A 17,483-nucleotide genomic window follows, 5' to 3' on the forward strand; every position below is an offset into this window, starting at 1 on the left:
TAACAGGATTTTCTGCCCACAGTGGCCAAACACACTTCTGACACCAATGTGTGCACAGAAGTGGGCGTGTGTACTCTTTTCTCGGCCCTCAGCAAGGATGCCTCTACATGTGTCAGCAGCTCTGCCCCCGCAGTTCAGAGAACTGGAAACGCCACTCCCAGCAGGGCGTCTGCTCCCAGCAGCTCTGGGCAGGGCACCCAGTGACCGGGCGTGGTCCCGCACGCAAGGCCTGTTTATCACCCAGAGCCCAGCTGCGTTCACGCCCTGGGGCCTTTCCTCACACCCCTCCCTGCCTGCTCCACTCTCCTGCCCCAACCCCGCCTGGCACTCAAGGGCACAGGCCACACGCCCTTCCCCGGGGCCACCACTGCCCCGCTTGTCCAGACAGGAAGGACATCTTTCACTTGACCCCTACAATTTTAGCATTTAGCTGTAGACTGCTTTCCTCTTGCCTTATTTTTATGTATCCTTGGCTCTTACGTTACAAGGACTACCCGTTTATTCTTCTGGATGCCTTTGGTGCCAGTATTCAGCAGTGCTCAGGACTGACTGACGGCTGCACTGTCTATACTGGACGGGCCAGGACCTGCTCCAAACAGACTCTGAGACACACCAGGGCTGTTTCGGGGATTATGTTTGTGCTGTGCTGCCCGCACCACTGTGTCTGCAACTACAGAAATAAGGGGTGACTGGATTAAATAATCTTACAAATCAACCACAGAAATCTTTGCTGAACAAATGCTGCCTCGTGGAGATCCTCCTGGGGCCGGCCTCCCAGAGCGCACTTCACGTGACCCAACGTACGAGCATCATGTACTCAGATCTGTCGGGAGCAGGCGCTGTTCCAGAGAAGACACTCCCCTACCCCACCGTGTTCACATGGGCAGATACCCCCCACGGTTAGCTCTGCCGTGGGCCTGGTCTTTCAGTTCACTCCTGTGCACCAGGACGTTCAGCAGAATGTGAAATAAGCTTCTGCCATCTCAACTAACACCCTGGAGATCAAGGACACAAGTCAGTGGATTTTATGCTGCCCAATATCCCAGTGAGAAGATTACAGATAAACTCTCCACATCCTCCTTCCCAGTATTAACAAGAAGCTAAAATTACACTGTTACATAAGATGAAACTGTGTGACTAAGATATGTACTCGTTATAATTAAATTATACACAAAAATAGCAATCTCAATGAGACTAGAAAGGGAATGAAAATAATACTGTAAATTTAATAAGGAAGAAGCAGAAAATCCATCTTCTTCCAAAATTTGACTCTAGAAGTATATTTTTAAGTAAAAGAATCCATTTAGCTGAAAACATGACAATCTGGGACACCGGCAAACCCCATAACTGGAACAGCAAAGATGGGACGCACAAGGCCCCACCCCCACAGCACCCCGCACCTCCTGCCAGGGTCACACGGCCCCGCACCCGCCCGGTGCGGCCCCCATGCACGCCCTCCACCTGCTGGAGCTGGCACGAAAGTCAAGACTCGTTAGCCATAGACAGAGACACACCCCAAAGTTGATTTTTAAATAAATCTAGGATATAAACTTCTTCTCTTGACTCTTTCGATTAGAGTTTACAAAAATCTAAAATTTTAAAAACATACTACATAACCAACTGTTTGTACACAAGGCATGCAAGTTTAACTTTGCGGGTTTTGTGAGTCTGCAGTATCGTGAAATAATTAACTGTACATATGAGTACGTTCAACTTGTCTAATACTCTAGGCACTCACGTTCTATGAAATAACAAACACAAAGGCCTCTACACTGGCATCTATTACACTGCGAAAAAATTATATGCAACGTAGTCAGTATTAACAAAGCAAATAACACGAAAGCTTCTGATTTAAATAATAGCGTACACAACAGAATATTTTAACAGATAAGTGTTGGAAAGTATACAGGATATAAGTCAAAGGAGAAAAAACGAATCTCAGTATGACAAAAAATTAAATCTAAGAGCAGTTATGCATTTAAAATACAGCAGCTCTGATCTGGTGCAGCTTAAACACTGGGAATGTGTGTGAAACATGCACACCAGGAGCAATCGGCTCACGGCAGACGCGAGAGCCACGTGTCCCAGGCACGGCCACTGCCCCAGAGTGAGAGGCAGCCGACAGCCCAGCATGGACAGCACTGGTCTCTCACGGCCTGGGAGAGACCTCACTCCGGGAGGGACCGGGACTTTGCTCGAAGCAGCACCAGCACCAAGGACAGCAGCAGCGCAGGCACAGGGAACGTCAGGCTTGAGGACTGAGTGGCACAGGTGTGACCGCCTACAATGCACATCTTCGTCCCTCTCCGTCTGTCCTGAATCAGCTACTGTGGTCTAAGGATAATGGGGCCCAAGGAGCAATCCATTTCCACGTGCCTGCTGAACTCTAGGATATTTGTAGGAATTCCTAAAATACCAGAGCATTTCAGAACTCGCTAATGACTATCTAAGACCACACAGGATCCTGGCTTTCGTATTCCTTCAGGGGTCTGCCCAGAGGTCAAGTGCTGGCCTTTAGGAGAAGCTTTGAGAGAAGAGAGCCCGTTCTAAAACAACAAAAGAGTAAGCAAGCTGAAGGGCCACAGGGACCATAAAATCGCCCAGCATGGCCTTACCGTGGCAATCGGCCCATCCACGTGGTAGTCCAGGCTGAAAACGTCCCACCCGGTGTCACCTGGAGAGACCTGGGGACAGAAACAAACACTGTAGGCCCTCCCGCCAATGCTGCACTTACTGCAAAAAAATCTGTCGTCAAAGAAAAAGCAGTAAAATAAAGCCCAATTTTTGAAAAGCACTCAGTACGTATGAGTGTTAGTTCCAGGACAGCAGAGATCTGTCTGCCAACCCTTGAGCCCTCAGCATTTAAGCCATGGGCACAGAGATGCTCTAAGAATATTGTGGAATGAATGGTGGGCTGTGGGGTTTCATTTATAGTGTTTATTTTATTTTACTAAAGACATTTTTTTAAATGTTTATTTTTGACAGAGAGACAGACTGTGACTGGGGGAGGGTGAGAGGGAGAGGGAGACACAGAATCCGAAGCAGGTTCCAGGCTCTGAGCTGTCAGCATGGAGACCGACACAGTGCTCAAACCCACAAACTGTGAGATCATGGCCTGAGCTGAGATCATGAGCTGGTTGTTTAACAGACTGAGCCACTAAGGTGCCCGTGATGTATTCTGAATAAATTTCACAAAATCGTTTAAAGATTTGTCACCAGTTTTTTATGACAAGAACTCACTGCCTTATATGTCCTGCATCCTTTAATAGTGAACACTTAGGGGCGCCTAGGTGGCTCAGTTGGTTAAGCATCGGACTTTGGCTCAGGTAATGATCTCACATCAGGGCTCAGAGCCTGGAGCCTCCCTCAGATTCTGTGTCCCCTCTCTCTGCCCCTCCCTTGCTCATGCCATCTCTCTCTCTCTCAAAAATGAATTAACATTAAAAAAAAAAGTCAACATTTAAAAAAAGCCAACAAGCCCTGCTAATGGTCCCTCATCACAGCTACGCAGTGTGATGTTTCTAATACTCGTTCCCCTCAGAAAACTCTTCTATCAAACTGAAACCAAAAACATCTATTTTTCACAACCGTTATTATCACATGTCATCCCCATGCCTCCTGCAACATTACCACTAACGGGAGCTAAGACTCACCCCACAGTGTGCTACCCCGAGCACCATGGTGAGCGCGCGCGTGTGCTCTGCCCGCGGAGCCCGCCCCATGGGGCCCTGGCCCGAGGAGCGGACGGAGAGGCCCAGCGTGCTTAGAGACGCGGCCCTTGCCCCAGCAGCACAGTGCAGGCTCTGGCCAGCCTCCGGCAACGACTCCCACCCGGCAGCTCACACCAGATGCACGGCCGACGCCGCAACGCTGGCGGGAGCGCTGGCCCCGGGAGCTCGCGGCGCGTGCCGGACCGGGGCCACAGTACCTCCAGCAGCCTCACGTCCAGTCTCTTGAGGATCTCAGGGCTGTCGAACTGGGCGTTGGTTGCTCTGACGGCCGTTTCAAGAATTCCAGTCAAGTTGTGTTGATACAAAGTCGTAGCTGGACGGACAAGTTCTGGTCTTCACAGATTTTATAAGAATAAAAGATGTTACTTGAATTCTTGAAGAGCTTTGTAAAAACTTAAAATTATAAAAAGTTCAAATTACAAAAACTATAAAGACAAACCACTACAACACAGGAACAAAAGTTCAACAAAATTAACTGTAAACAGGATTTTACCAAGTATTTTGGGGAGTAAAATATTTCTTTAAATCTCAAAAAAAAATTAATTTTGATTCTGCTTAAATTGAAAATACTTACACGTGCCACACACATTAACAAATCAAGTTTCCAACCCAAGTCTAGCCTGAAGTAACGGACACGACCGGAAGCTCCTGCACAGACCCAGTGGGCAGACAGGTCTTCGTTCAATCAAACAAGGAGACACAGGGACGTCATGATTCTAGCGGCTGAAAACTGCCGCGTTATCAGCAAACACTTCCTTAGGCTACTATGGCCCGGGCTGCTAAGCAGGAAGCCAATGTTCCTGGGCGAGAGCGGGCCTGGTTAGGAACGCAGCCCGAGGGGAGGGGGAGCGGAGGAAGGGGGCCCTGGAGCCAACATGCGGCGGCACGGAGTGCGCCACCTGAGGACCACAGCCAACACCCCGTGTGACACACAGGGCAGTCGGTAAAAGAGCAAATCCTGCAACTCCTCATCACGAAGAGAAAAGGGTTTTTTTTCCTTTTTTTTCTTTTCTTTTCATGTGTCTGTGTGAGAAGTTGGACGTTAGCACAGCCTGTTGTGGTGACATTTCACAGCACAGGCTCCAGACATCGGGCAGTACGCCTTACGCTCACCCAGTGATCTAGGTTGACTACTGCTCAGTAGAAGTGGGGAAAGGCCTGCCAATCACCCCCAGGTGTGCACGGAAGCTCTGCGGCTTGGGCCTCTGTGGCAGTAAAATGTGGGGCAGAGACCGATGAAGAAGGGCCACGACGTCACCGCTCAGAGAAGTCTGAAGCAGATGGAGATCAGGGACACCCCAACTCTTAAAACCACAAACTTCAAACATGCTTTCAAGAAACAAATCTGATTACGAGATGCTCTAAACACCAGAACTGAGCATAAGGCAAGTACGTTCAATTGGCTACATGGCCTTATTGGTAGTGTGATGGGCACCCTGAGCGTGGCCTCACCTACAAACCATAAGAGCTGCCTTGCCCACCTCAACCTGCACACTGCACCCCAGGCCAGCCCGCCCCACATGCTCCTGTGAACCCCCATTGAGGCCAGTGGCATCTCCCCTCCAAATTGTTCTGCCCGCCTAGCTTCCGGCAGGCGCTGGGCTGGAGCTTAGCACTCAGCCCACCTGAGGCCCCTTCTCCGCTCAGGGCGGACATGACACTCCCACAAGCACCTGTTTCACAGCTCACCAACCCCTCTCGAGCTGACGGACACGGTCACCCACCAGCACGAGCAAGTAGAAGGTCAGTGACCACAGTCAGTGTGCCCCGAACTCACTACTTTTCACACTGAAGACGGGCTTCAGGGCAGAAGAGGGACTGCAGGGGCCTGTGTCTGGAGCAGGGGCCTAGGTAGGAATGCACATTCCTGGTCCCCTGCCCCCCCGAGGGACCAAGCTCCTCCGTGGGCAGCCCAGGGTTTCCCTCAGCCAGCTCCCTCGGCAACTCGGAGGCCCAGGACAGCTGAGGACTAGGCCACCGAACCACCGCACCATCACACAGGTAAGACTGGAAGGCCACGCGCTCTTTCAGGCTCCAAAAGGAACATCCTAAGACCCCAGTCTCCATTCCCGGAGGCCGAGCAGGCATCTCCCACACGCCCGCGGGGAGCCCGGTTGCACCGAGGGCAGGTGTGTCTAGAGCCAGGGGTGGGACGGACAGGCCCTGCTGCAGGGCCGGGCAGGGACCTACATCTAATTCTGGGACGGAAGATGCCGTGAAAAATGTCACAGAACAAAACAAAAATAGTAATTCTGTTTTACGGTTTTTTCCCCCAAGAAACAATTTAAACTACTAATATGGGGAAAAGTTCAGCCTGAAAACACACAATTTTGGGGCTTGTTTGAAACAGGCACTAAGTGTGACCACACCGCACATGCCTCAGACACTAGGCCATCAGTACTACGGCGCCCACAAGGCCCACGGGCTGGTCTGTGAGTAAAGCACAGAATAAGGAAAAAAAAAAAAAAAGGACTTTGACGTGACAATCTTGATTTCATCAAAAATTTTTCCAAAAATCTTCAGATTTCATCTTACCAATATGTTTTCTAAGAATTCAGCCAATTTCCCCCTAATGCCATTTGCTTTTTAAACAAGAGCTGAGGAGCCCCCATCGCGCTCAGGGACGTGCGCACTCAGGGACGTGTATTCAGGGCTCCCCAGGGGCTCCTTACTTGAGCAAGTCCATCAGGTGCCTGATGAAGTCGCCCTGGCCCAGCAGCAGGTAGCGCCTCACGGCCTGCATGTGGTCCAGCAGGCTGTACTTTTTGTTGAGAACGTCCAACAGGTACTTGCTGGTCTCCAAGTAGGCGGCATCAATCTTCCCCCGAAACGCACTCTCCAGATCTGTGAACAAATCCGCAGCTGTAAAGAACAAAACAAGCACAGACGTATATAACTCATATTTTAAGATAAAACTACCAGCTCCGCGCACAAACATCACCGCCCACCCCACAAAAGGCCCCGGCGACCACCCAACGGCTGCGGGCACAGGAAGGTGAATGAGCCCCAAGCCCAAGAAACCAAAGAGGCCGTCGTCTGCTGGACGCGCCGTGGGCGCCTGCGCTGTGACCCACGAGAGGCCCCGACCAGTTTGTCACTTCCTGGGTCTGAAGGCCAATTAGCTCGGACAGCACTACTAACGCAACATCCCACTGAAACGCTCTGGTGAGGGATGGGGTACGGGGAGGGCCAGTGCTGAGCGGCCCACGGGGTCTGGGGAATGAACACGGTGAGCGAGCTCCGAGCTGCCGCCTCTGTCACAGGCCGGGTGCTCCGTGCCCACCCGTCAGGGCGTCAGAGAGCACCCTCGACGGGAAGACCTGTGGGAGGCTTTCCAGGGCGCGCGAACGAGAGCGGACTGTCACCAATGAAGAAGCCTAACTCGCGGTCGTAACACAAAAAACTGAACGGTTCCACGGTTTTACGCCGAGAAGAGAGAGCACCTGGAGGTCCCACACACCGGAACTTGTGAACGCTGGCTTGCATCTTTGTGGCACGAAACAGCTGACAAAATGAAATACCTGATTTTTCTTTTTAACCATAACAACGCTTGGGCTGAACACCCGATGCTGAGTCCAAGGTTGAGAAAAGGCAGCACGCTTGTTCAAGGTTAAGCCAGAAGAGGCAAGGCCTTTAGCACGGCGTGGCCTGGCCGTGGCCTCACCTACCAAACAGCACAGGACGCCGGCGCTGGTTTTGCTCAATGTCCAGCATAACTGTCCCGTTAAGGAAAACCTGCTTCACTGCTGCTGCCGCCCCAACCCCACCTGAACGTGGGCGTCCACAGCGAGGGAGCAGCCGCTACTTTCCACAAAAGGTGGGGTCCAACGACAGTAACAGGCCCGGCGTCACATTTACGGCGGGGGGCGGGGGGGAGCCGGGTGGGTACCACCGTGGACCTCGCAGCGTTACAGAAGCAAACCTCGCGCCCCAGCAGCGTGCTGACCCGGCCACCGCCGAGTCACGAAAGGCTTCCATTCCGAAGAGGAGGTCCGACACTAACCGACCTTCACCCGCGGCCTCTCAGGAGACGCACCTCCTTGTTCCTAATGGCTCAGGCGGCTCTTACATTCTTGTCTGTCCAAATATCCAACAGTTTTCACATTTAAGAAATATAAATTTGGCTTTTCCCATTGCTTTTGTGTTACTAGCAGTTTTCCAAGCCTCGTCATCTCCAACCTTCCCAAGCCTGTTCTAAGCCTGACAGCAAAGAAAGCCGTGTCCGGCAGGCGTGGTGGGGCCCAGGGTCACCGCTGTCACCGTGGCCCAGAGCAGCCCCCGGGCCTCCCGCACCAGGCGTCACCGGAGGCCTCTGTCCTTTCCTTCACGGGCGAAAATCCAGGCCTGTGGGTCTCGGCACAGCAGCGGGGCCGCACACCGCACGCCGTGGGGCCCGGGCTGGCCGTCCCCTCCACGCCGAGCAAGGGGGGCGGTGTCAGCACCGTTCTCCTGGCTCCTCTTCGTGGTCCTTCCTCTTAAACACACAGATTTCCCCAAAACCTCTCTCTCTATTTTAGGAACCGAACTGCGATCTATGAATGCTTAGAGTCTACGCTAATTTGTGTGTGTGACTCACACTTGGGGCAGGGACAGGGAGGGCTGCAGCATCTGCTGCGCCCGGGACCCCGTCCTTAAGCAGCAGGGTGACACAGGCACTTCCCAAAGCCCTACACTGGCCCTGACCTTAACCTGGATTTTCTTTTTTTTTTAATGTTTATTTATTTTTGAGAGTGAGAGAGAGAGACACACAGAGTGAGTGGGGTGGGTCAGAGAGAGAGGGAGACACAGGATCTGAGGCCGGGGCTCGAACCCACGAACTGTGAGTTCATGACCTGAGCTGAAGTCAGCCACTTAGCCGACGGAGCCACCCAGGTGCCCCCATCTGGATTTTCAATGTAGCTTTTCGAATGCCCTCTGGACACCTCCTCCATGTGTCCTCTGGATACTAAGCATCACTCCACACTGCTGCACCTCACTCATCAGTAGGAAAATGCAAATCAAACCACAACACGGTATCACCTCACGCTTGTCAGAATGGCTAGAATCAAAGACAACCAACGACAGGTGCTGGCGAGGACAGGGAGAAAAGGGGCCCCCGTGCACTGCTGGCGGGAGTGCACACTCGTGCCGCCACTGTGGAGAACAGTGTGGAGGCCCCCTGAAAGGTTAAAAATGAAACCACGTAGGATCAAGTAACTGCATTTGGTATTTGCCCAGAGAAAATGAACTACAGAAATGATCCGTGAAAGTATAGTCTTTTTACCCAGAGAAAATGAAAACACGGATTCTACAACGTGCCCGCACCCATATGCTCACCGCACACTGTTTAGGACACACAAGATACGGACGCAGCCTGGGTGTCCAGCGACTGGCGAAGGCTCAGGAGGTGGTGTGCGCACACCGGGGGCTATTCTCTACCTGAAGAAAGGCTACTCTGTCACTGTGGCAACATGACGGGCCGGGGGCAGACGCAGACGCCGTCGCGTACGCCTGTGTGGGACCTGAAGCAGTGGAAGCAGAGGGCAGACCTGTGGCCGCCGGGCCTGAGGGAGGAGGAGGCAGGGAAGGGCACACATCCCGGGTCCGGCGAGCTCGACTTCCCAGAGCGACCGCGGAGCGCAGTGCCGGTGGCGAACCGCCCGCCGTGTCTGCTGGGAGCGCGGTGTCGGTACCTCTCATTTACCACCTCCTACATCTCATTACTTAATATTTCATTTTCTTGCACACTTTTATCCTCATACCTAGAGTATACGCTCATGAACGGCAGTCACTCTCACGAAGAGTCACGACAAGTCACCTGTGGCTGCCACAGTGAACGGAGTCACGATGACGGCGTGAGCAGCAGACAGCCAGGACAGAAAGCCGTGCACGTAAAACACTGTGGAATCACTTCGCTGGGGCGGGCGGCAGGTGGGAAAAATGGAAGCGAGGGCAGCAGCGGACGACGGGACGGCAGGACATCGCACGCAGGCGGCCCTTTAACCAGCACTTTCCTGCTGATTTCTGAAGGAGCCGCTCTGTGTTCCGCGTGGCCACCATTACAGACATTTTTCCTTTATTTTCTTATTTTGCCATACTGTCGCTAGATCATTTTTAAAGAAAGTAATACAATTTCCTAGGAAGAGTATGCGGCGCCTGGGTGGCCCAGTCAGTTAGCGTCCTACTTCAGCTCAGGTCATGATCTCATGACGCGTGGGTTCGAGCCCCGCGTCGGGCTCTGTGCTGACAGCTCGGAGCCTGGAGCTGCTGCAGATTCTGTGTCTCCCCCTCTCTCTGCCCCTCCCCAGCTTGTTCTGTCTCTCTCTTTCTCTCTCTCTCTCTCTCAAAAATAAAACATTTAAAAAATTTTTTTAAAAACAAAAAAACAAATTCCTAAGAAGAATAAAACAGCTTCACCTAGTCCAAGGCTTACTGGTTAACTCCACATAAAAAAGGGAATTCAAAATTTACATGGTAACATTACACACGTCACACTGAGTGTGAAGGTATTTCAGATAACAATTCGAAAACTCTGTCAGTCCTACTGGACAAAAAACGCTTCAGGCAATAGATACACGCATGCGCCACCGCCCCGTACCGTCCTGGGGCGAGTCGGCAGACTTGGTCACAGCTATCATCTTTGTGGTGGGCGTCTGGTCATGACAGACCTGGTGCAGGAAGTTTATCGACTTTCCAATCAAAAGGACCTAAAAAGGAAAATATCCTCCAGTTACCGTGACGTAAAAATGATTAATCATCCAACTACTTCAAATATTCATAAGCAACAAATCGACTATTAATTTGAAATGAAGTCACAGAGGGGCGCCTGGGTGGCTCAGCTGGTAAAGCTGTCAGCCCAGGTTATGATCTCACGGTTTTGAGTTCAAGCCCCACGTCAGGTTCTGCACTGATGAGGATTCTCCCCCTCTTTCCCTTTTTCAATCTCTACCCCCCCCAACTCATGCTGTGTCTGTCTCAAAATAAATAAAGTTTAAAAATATTTTAATTGGGGCGCCTGGGTGGCTTAGTCGGTTTAGCATCTGACTTTCGCTCAGGTCATGATCTCGCGGTTCGTGGGTTCGAGCCCCGCGTCGGGCTCTGTGCTGGCAGCCAGCTCGGAGCCTGGAGCCTGTTTCAGTCTGTGACTCCCTCTCTCTCTGACCCTCTCCTGCCCACGCTGCCTCTCTCTCTCTCTCCTAGAAATAAATAAAACATTTAAAAAATTTAAAAAAATAAAAAATTTTTAATTGTTTTTTGGTTAAGTAACAGGACATCTGGGATGGCATCAAGGGAACTCCAGGAACTGAAAAGACGGTTACTAACAAATACATATTAACATGTCAACGTATTCGACTAATACACTCCTGTCCGAGACGCACCGGCTGCCACACACACACGGCCACGACAGCCACGCTCGCTCCCTCCCGGCCTCACCTTCCGGGACTGGTCCATGGTAATGAAGGAGGGGATCATCGACTTCCGCAGCGTGTACTTGTCCTGCCACAGCCGGTCCGTCTTGACTGCTGGATCCGAGGCTACGAAAAACTGAGAGCAGAGGCACGGCCGCGTCAGTGCGTGGCGCTCACGGCCAACGGCTCGCTACCAGCGACCCCGAGGCAGTCATCCTGAAGGAAAGCTCTCCAGGCACGGGAGACTCACCCCTCACAGAGCAAAACCGGTCTTAAAAACCGGTTTGGATACATCGCTCTCGAAATGGAATCAGACACATCGCAGACTTTTTAAACACAAGCCTAACCACACAGGCCGCTCCTTGAGGGTTCATGACCCTCACTCCGGGCACAATCACCACCTCTGCTGTGCTCTGGGTCAGGGGGCTGCCCCGTCTGCCTCGGTGAAAACCTGCAGGCGTCCAGGGGTGCGGTGCGGCGCGACGGCCCCTGTGCTCCGCTGACCCCTCCTGCCCTCGCACAGCCCCCCGCTGGCCCGCCCCCGCGGAGCCCCCGGGTCGGGAACACAGAGGTGCCGGAGCCCACGGACCCTGCTCCTGGGCTGCTGCCTGCAGGCAGACCTGGGCATGTGGGTGGCCGGCAGCTGCCCGTCTGGTGACGTGGCAGGAAGCGACCTTCCTGAGAGCCACCTCTCCAGAGGCTTCTCCCATCTGCTGTGCTCCTCACCTGCGCTGGGCCCACTGACCAACCAGACACCTGACGTGAGAAAGGGCATGAGGCTGTTCTCATGTCTCAGTCCTTTGTCCTTTTTTTAAAAAAATAATGTTTATTTTTGAGAGAGACAGAGCATTTTGGGGGGGGGGAGGTCAGAGAGAGGAGACACAGAATCTGAAACAGGCTCCAGGCCCCGAGCTGTCAGCACAGAGCCCGACGCAAGGCTCGAACCCACGAACTGCGAGATTGTGACCTGAGCAGAAGTCAGACGTTCAACCAACTGAGCCCCCAGGCGCCCCTCAGTCCTGTGTCCTATTAGGTTCGTGCTTTTGTCTCAGTAAACTCAATTTCTACTAGAACTGCTGAGTCAAATCAATTTTTCATCTTTAGAGACACGCCATATTCCCCTTCCCTCCCCAAAAGCCACGTCCACGGACACTCCCGCAAGCGGGACGCTCCCAGGTCTGCACTGTCGCCCGTGTGAGACTGCTCGTCAGCTGGTGGTGTCGCGGCTGCCCGTACCGTTACTATTCTGACACAGGAAGTGGGGCCCATTTCCATAATGCTGATGGCCGTTTGCTTTCATTCTCCCATAAACTGTCTTTTCATCTCCTCAACCATCTATCAATGCCGTCCTTTTCTTATCAATATATGAAAATTCTGTTATATTAGGGAAAACAACCATTTGTGGATCAAGTATTACAAATTTATTTTCTCCAAGTTAATCATTTGGCACCATTTACAGTATGTTCCATGCTTTTGCTTTGTTCCATTTCTGTTGTGGAGGTAAATGTCTTCCTACGATCTTCCCATTTCTAGATTATGGATAATTTTCTTTTAGTAGTCCCATCCTGTTATCTTTGTTACTTAGGTCCTTCATCCCTCTAGAACCTTCCTTGGATAAAATGTCGGGGTCAGTGTTTCCTTCTGGGTGGCATCGTTTCTCCATCGACCACACTAGCACCTTCTCTGTAACACACTACCCTTACCTCCGAGCCAGGGTGCCTCCACAGAAGCTGTCACTATAATTAACTGCATCCGTAGATTAAAAAAGGGAAAAGTTGACTGATCAAGAGAGAGGAGGTACTGGATAACATCTGTGTTTCCCAGCCTCAACGGTGGCCAGTGGATTTGTGTTTTCTCAGCATGAACGCGGATTTACGAGCATGTATGTTTCAATCCACTAGAGTTACTATCCTTACTGGCGTTCCATCCTGCTTTCCCTTCAAGCTGGCTGCTCGGTCCTGTAGACGTGACCGGAGCTGTCTTCCTTGCTTCTCGTATGGAAGGTGCCCCAGGCTCCCCTCACTCCTTTCTCCTCTGCACCTAGGATCAGCCACTCCTCCCAGGAGCCGGAGCTCCTCTGAGGGAGAAGTGGCACGTGGTCCACACCTCAGTACGTGGTAGTATCTTAATGTGGAAGCTGGATGATTGGAGACTCCGCACTGGCCACGTTAAACACGACAACCCAGTTCCCCAGTGGGACCGCAAAATCCATTTAAATCGTAACATACCTCTCTGGTGATTCTTCCACAAGTTCTAAATGCACAACGCAGACTAAGGCGTGTCCATAGAAACAGGAGAGATTTAAAGAATTTTAAAAATATTTTTGGTAATTATATAGCAATACAAAATTGATGGTTTCCTAGCAAAACATAAATAACCAAAAAGAAAGAGAGAACTCGAAATCAGAAACATAAAATGCTATCACTATGGCACAGTACCTACTTAACTTTATTTTTTTTTTTTTTATTTATTTCTAGGAGAGAGAGAGAGAGAGAGCGTGAGCAGGGGAGGGTCAGAGAGAGAGGGAGTCACAGACTGAAACAGGCTCCAGGCTCTGAGCTGGCAGTCAGCACAGAGCCCGACGCGGGGCTCGAACCCATGAACCGCGAGATCATGACCTAAGCGAAAGTCGGACGCTTAACCGACTAAGCCACCCAGGCGCCCCAACTTAACTTTAAAATACTGTATCATTCTTGGGGTGGCTGGGTGGCTCAGTCGGTTGAGCATCTGACTCTTGATTTCAGTTCCGGTCATGATCTCACAGTTTGAGTTCGAGCCCCGCCTTGGGTTCTGTGCTGACAGCGTAGAGCTTGCCTGGGATTCTCTCTCTCCCACTCTGCACCTTCCCCACTCACACACGCACACACTCTCTCTCCCTCTCTCTCAAAATAAAAAAGCTTAAAACAAAAAAGATGTTATTCTAGACCACAGAAAAATATACAGAACATTTATTTTATGGGTCTAATATAACACTAGTAAAACCTGATAAAAATTATACCAAAAATGAAAACTATAGGCTAATTCCATTTATAAACATAGATGAAAAAATATAAATAAAATATTATCCTTGTATTACTGGAATAAGGTACTTTTGGTCAGAGCATACCACACTGCCAATATACTTCTAATTTTTTTTTTATGTTTATTTTTGAGACAGAGAGAGAAAGAGACAGAGAGAGAGAGACACAGAGCATGAGCGTGGGAGGGGCAGAGGGAGAGGGAGACACAGAATCTGACGCAGCTCTAGGTTCCATGTTGTCAGCACAGAGCCCCACACAGGGCTCGAACCACGAACCACAAGATTATGACCTGAGCCGAAGTTGGACGCTTAACCTAATGAGCCACCCAGGCTCCCTGAATACACTCCTAAAGATAAGGGAATATATAACAAATTATAAAATAGTATCAGGTAGTCATTAAAAATAAAGTTCATTTTTAGTTATTACAAACTTTTCTGGGTATTTGATGAAAAGTACAGATCTTCCTCCTAGGGGAAAAAAATGTATACTTCCACAAAATACAGTTTTCTGTGCTATTCAGGAGTTTCAGAGATCACGCTTATGAGGCCCTGGTATAGAAGAATAAAATTTCATGGCATGAAATTTTCATTACTAAATAGCCCCCACTGTATTTGGTTAAGCAGGGACGCAAAGTAGTATGTTTCAGAAATACATTCCGTGAAGGTTGAAAAGAAATTTTTCATTATTTACTTCAAATTAAAAGAAAAAGTAAAAATAAAGGTTACAAAGTACTACGCAGGCACCATATCTGATACACACATAGAAAACCACATAAGAATATACTATAAAAAGAAATATACAAAAATATTAACAGCTTATCTGTTCATGATGGGATTACTAATAAATTTTCTGTTCCTATGCTCAAAAATTTTTAATTATTCAAATATGTTTAAATCCAAAAAATATTGTTAAAAGAATCGAGTAATTAAGGCCAATGAGGTACCAGTAAAAACAGTGCTCGGTAACATCACCTCCTCACAGCAACCAACAAAACACACATCTGTCTCCTGTTCACAGAAATCTACTCCTCAGGGTAAATACTTAAGAGAACAAAATTCCTAATGGTGTTAAGGTCTTACTCGATCCTTGTCAAGTCAGGGCCACATGGGATCAACAACACACAGCACAGCCACCGTCCTTTATAAGCAGGTATGTGAATAAATGCCGAGTTTGGGACCATGAGGATGAGATCAGATTTCTTTTCTTTAGGTACAAACTAGTACTTATTGATCTCTGCACTTTTAGATTTTTTGACTACTATTCCCTTTCTAATTTTAAACACATCACTAACGACTGCTCTGAGGGATAACGGGTACCTCGATCAGAAGCGATCATCACGTTAAGATCTACTTAAACCACCCCTGACACCAGCCCACCAGCCCCCCACAAGTCCCGTGAAAGGTCACCGGGTCACCGTGCCAGGACTGCTCCCGAGCCCGCCACTCAGCAGATGACAGGGCTGCCGTCTTTGTTATCAGTTACGCACGTAAACGGAAGAGTTAGCTCCCACAAACAACACGCTAATTCATCCTGATAGATGGGGTGCAGCCGGCTTTTTATCAGTATGAGCAATAAGACAATTTAATTTAAAAGATAAAAAACTCAGACAATTCAGTCATCTTTAGAAATTAGGGAAGCGTCACCCCATCGAGGGCAAAGTAGTATGCAATCACTCTCCGGCAAACACTGAGAGGAATAGGTCCATCCTGGCATTTAATTAATCCTCTGAAAAATATATAGTTGCAGAGGAAAAAAAACCAAGGTCAGAACATAATTGCTTTTATTTCACTGATGCATTTTCCACTCAAGGTTCTTTACTTTTCACCATGTGTCAAACACAGAAAGAACGGAGAAAAAAATATAACATAATTGTACCATGATTTCTCATTAACTGTTGGACAAATGCCAAGGTCTTCCTACTAAAAACAGAAATGAAGAGGGTAATTTTCTTAGCAAGCAACATAGCTTCTAAGAAACAGCCATCATTACACAAAGACCCCAACCCCAGATGGNTTTAAATTCAGTAATCCTTAGAAAAAATACACAAGAAACAGAATACCAAGAGTCTGGACGCACCGCAGCCGCTCCACGGAGCAGTCACCACCTATCCCACCCAGTCCGCTCCACGGACCCTCCTTCCAGTTTAAAGGTGTAGACCTTCAGAGTACTTACAGAGCATTTAAGTAAACATTTGAAGTTTGGAAATTTTTGAATTCTGAAAGCAAGAAAGCTTGCATTTGCCTCTTTCCCTTCTGTGTTTCACAAGAATTCTCCAAAAAGCAAAAAATAAAAACAAAGAAGATTAACGGTGAACTATTGGCATAATATGTTCACGTCATCACTCAGGGCAGAAAACCCATGTGAGCTACTTTAGCCCTCACAGTTTCTCCATGTTTTCATTTGTACCACTCTGTAACCAAAGATAACTAGAAACTTCCCCCAAATGTTGAAAGTACTTAATCACTTAAGAATCTGTAAGTTCTTACAGCGCTCCACATGTGCCCACCCTTCCACGTCATAACAGCACACGGTGCGCACGGTACAGCCCTGCTGGGGGGCGCAAGGGCCCTATGCTTTTACAACTCGCAGCGAACCCGCCGCCGGGCCCAGGGGCGGTCCTGAAGGGCTCCCTTCCAGACACGGCCAGGCTTGGAGGCCTCTCCCTCACTCTTGGGTTGCAAACGGCCAAACCCAGAGGCAGCTACGACGGACCACTGCAGGGGAGAGAGACCAGCCTTTCCAGGGAAACTGGGGAAACCTGGCACACGGAAAGAGCTTGCCAGAAGGGCCAACGTAACTGGAGCTCTGAACAGCCAGCAACAGAGACACTGGGACCCCCTGCAATCAGTCGGAGCCTAATGCAGGAAAGTGAGGAGTGGACAGCTGGGTCAGAGTAAGAAGGGCCAAGAGCAGAGAAAGATCCCGATCCCACCCCTGACCGGCATCTATGCGCCCCCAGCCCCTCCCCCCCCCGGCCCAAGGCAGAACCGGAGCTTCAAGTACAAGCTCACACCTGCGTTAACTCTTCAGAAAACTAGCTCCCGTCCACGTTTTTTGGGCCAGGTCATGACTTTTCTTGTAGCTATTATTCTAACTGGGGGGCTCCTCACCTGGGGTCCACGGCACAGAAGGCAGAAGGGTCTGTAAACGTGGAAGGGTTGGGAATTACACTTTATTGGCACTAACTTCTATTTGAAATTTAACTCTTCCTTCCATTACAAATGCAAATAACAAAGCACAGTACCTGTGACTTTGTCACCAAAAGAAATCACCTATTCTCACACCGCCTGCTCAAGCTGGTGCACAGATCGGGAACAGCCGCCGGCCCTTCTTACTGAACGCGC

General features: G+C 49.9%; 1 protein-coding gene across 1 annotated transcript in view; it reads right to left on the minus strand.

Moving 5' to 3' along the window:
- The window catches only part of TUBGCP3 (tubulin gamma complex component 3), a 66,530-nt gene that overhangs the window by 17,724 nt on the left and 31,323 nt on the right, over positions 1-17,483 (minus strand). The window contains exons 12-16 of the mRNA XM_077754009.1: positions 11,145-11,255; positions 10,309-10,417; positions 6,404-6,593; positions 3,929-4,064; positions 2,616-2,684 (exon numbers count right to left, since the gene is read on the minus strand). Coding sequence (XP_077610135.1) covers positions 2,616-2,684; positions 3,929-4,064; positions 6,404-6,593; positions 10,309-10,417; positions 11,145-11,255 — 615 coding nt within the window. The remainder of the gene's footprint in view (positions 1-2,615; positions 2,685-3,928; positions 4,065-6,403; positions 6,594-10,308; positions 10,418-11,144; positions 11,256-17,483) is intronic.

This window comes from Crocuta crocuta, unplaced genomic scaffold, assembly GCF_008692635.1.
Source record: "Crocuta crocuta isolate KB4526 unplaced genomic scaffold, BGI_CrCroc_1.0 scaffold31, whole genome shotgun sequence".
Classification (NCBI taxonomy): domain Eukaryota; kingdom Metazoa; phylum Chordata; class Mammalia; order Carnivora; family Hyaenidae; genus Crocuta; species Crocuta crocuta.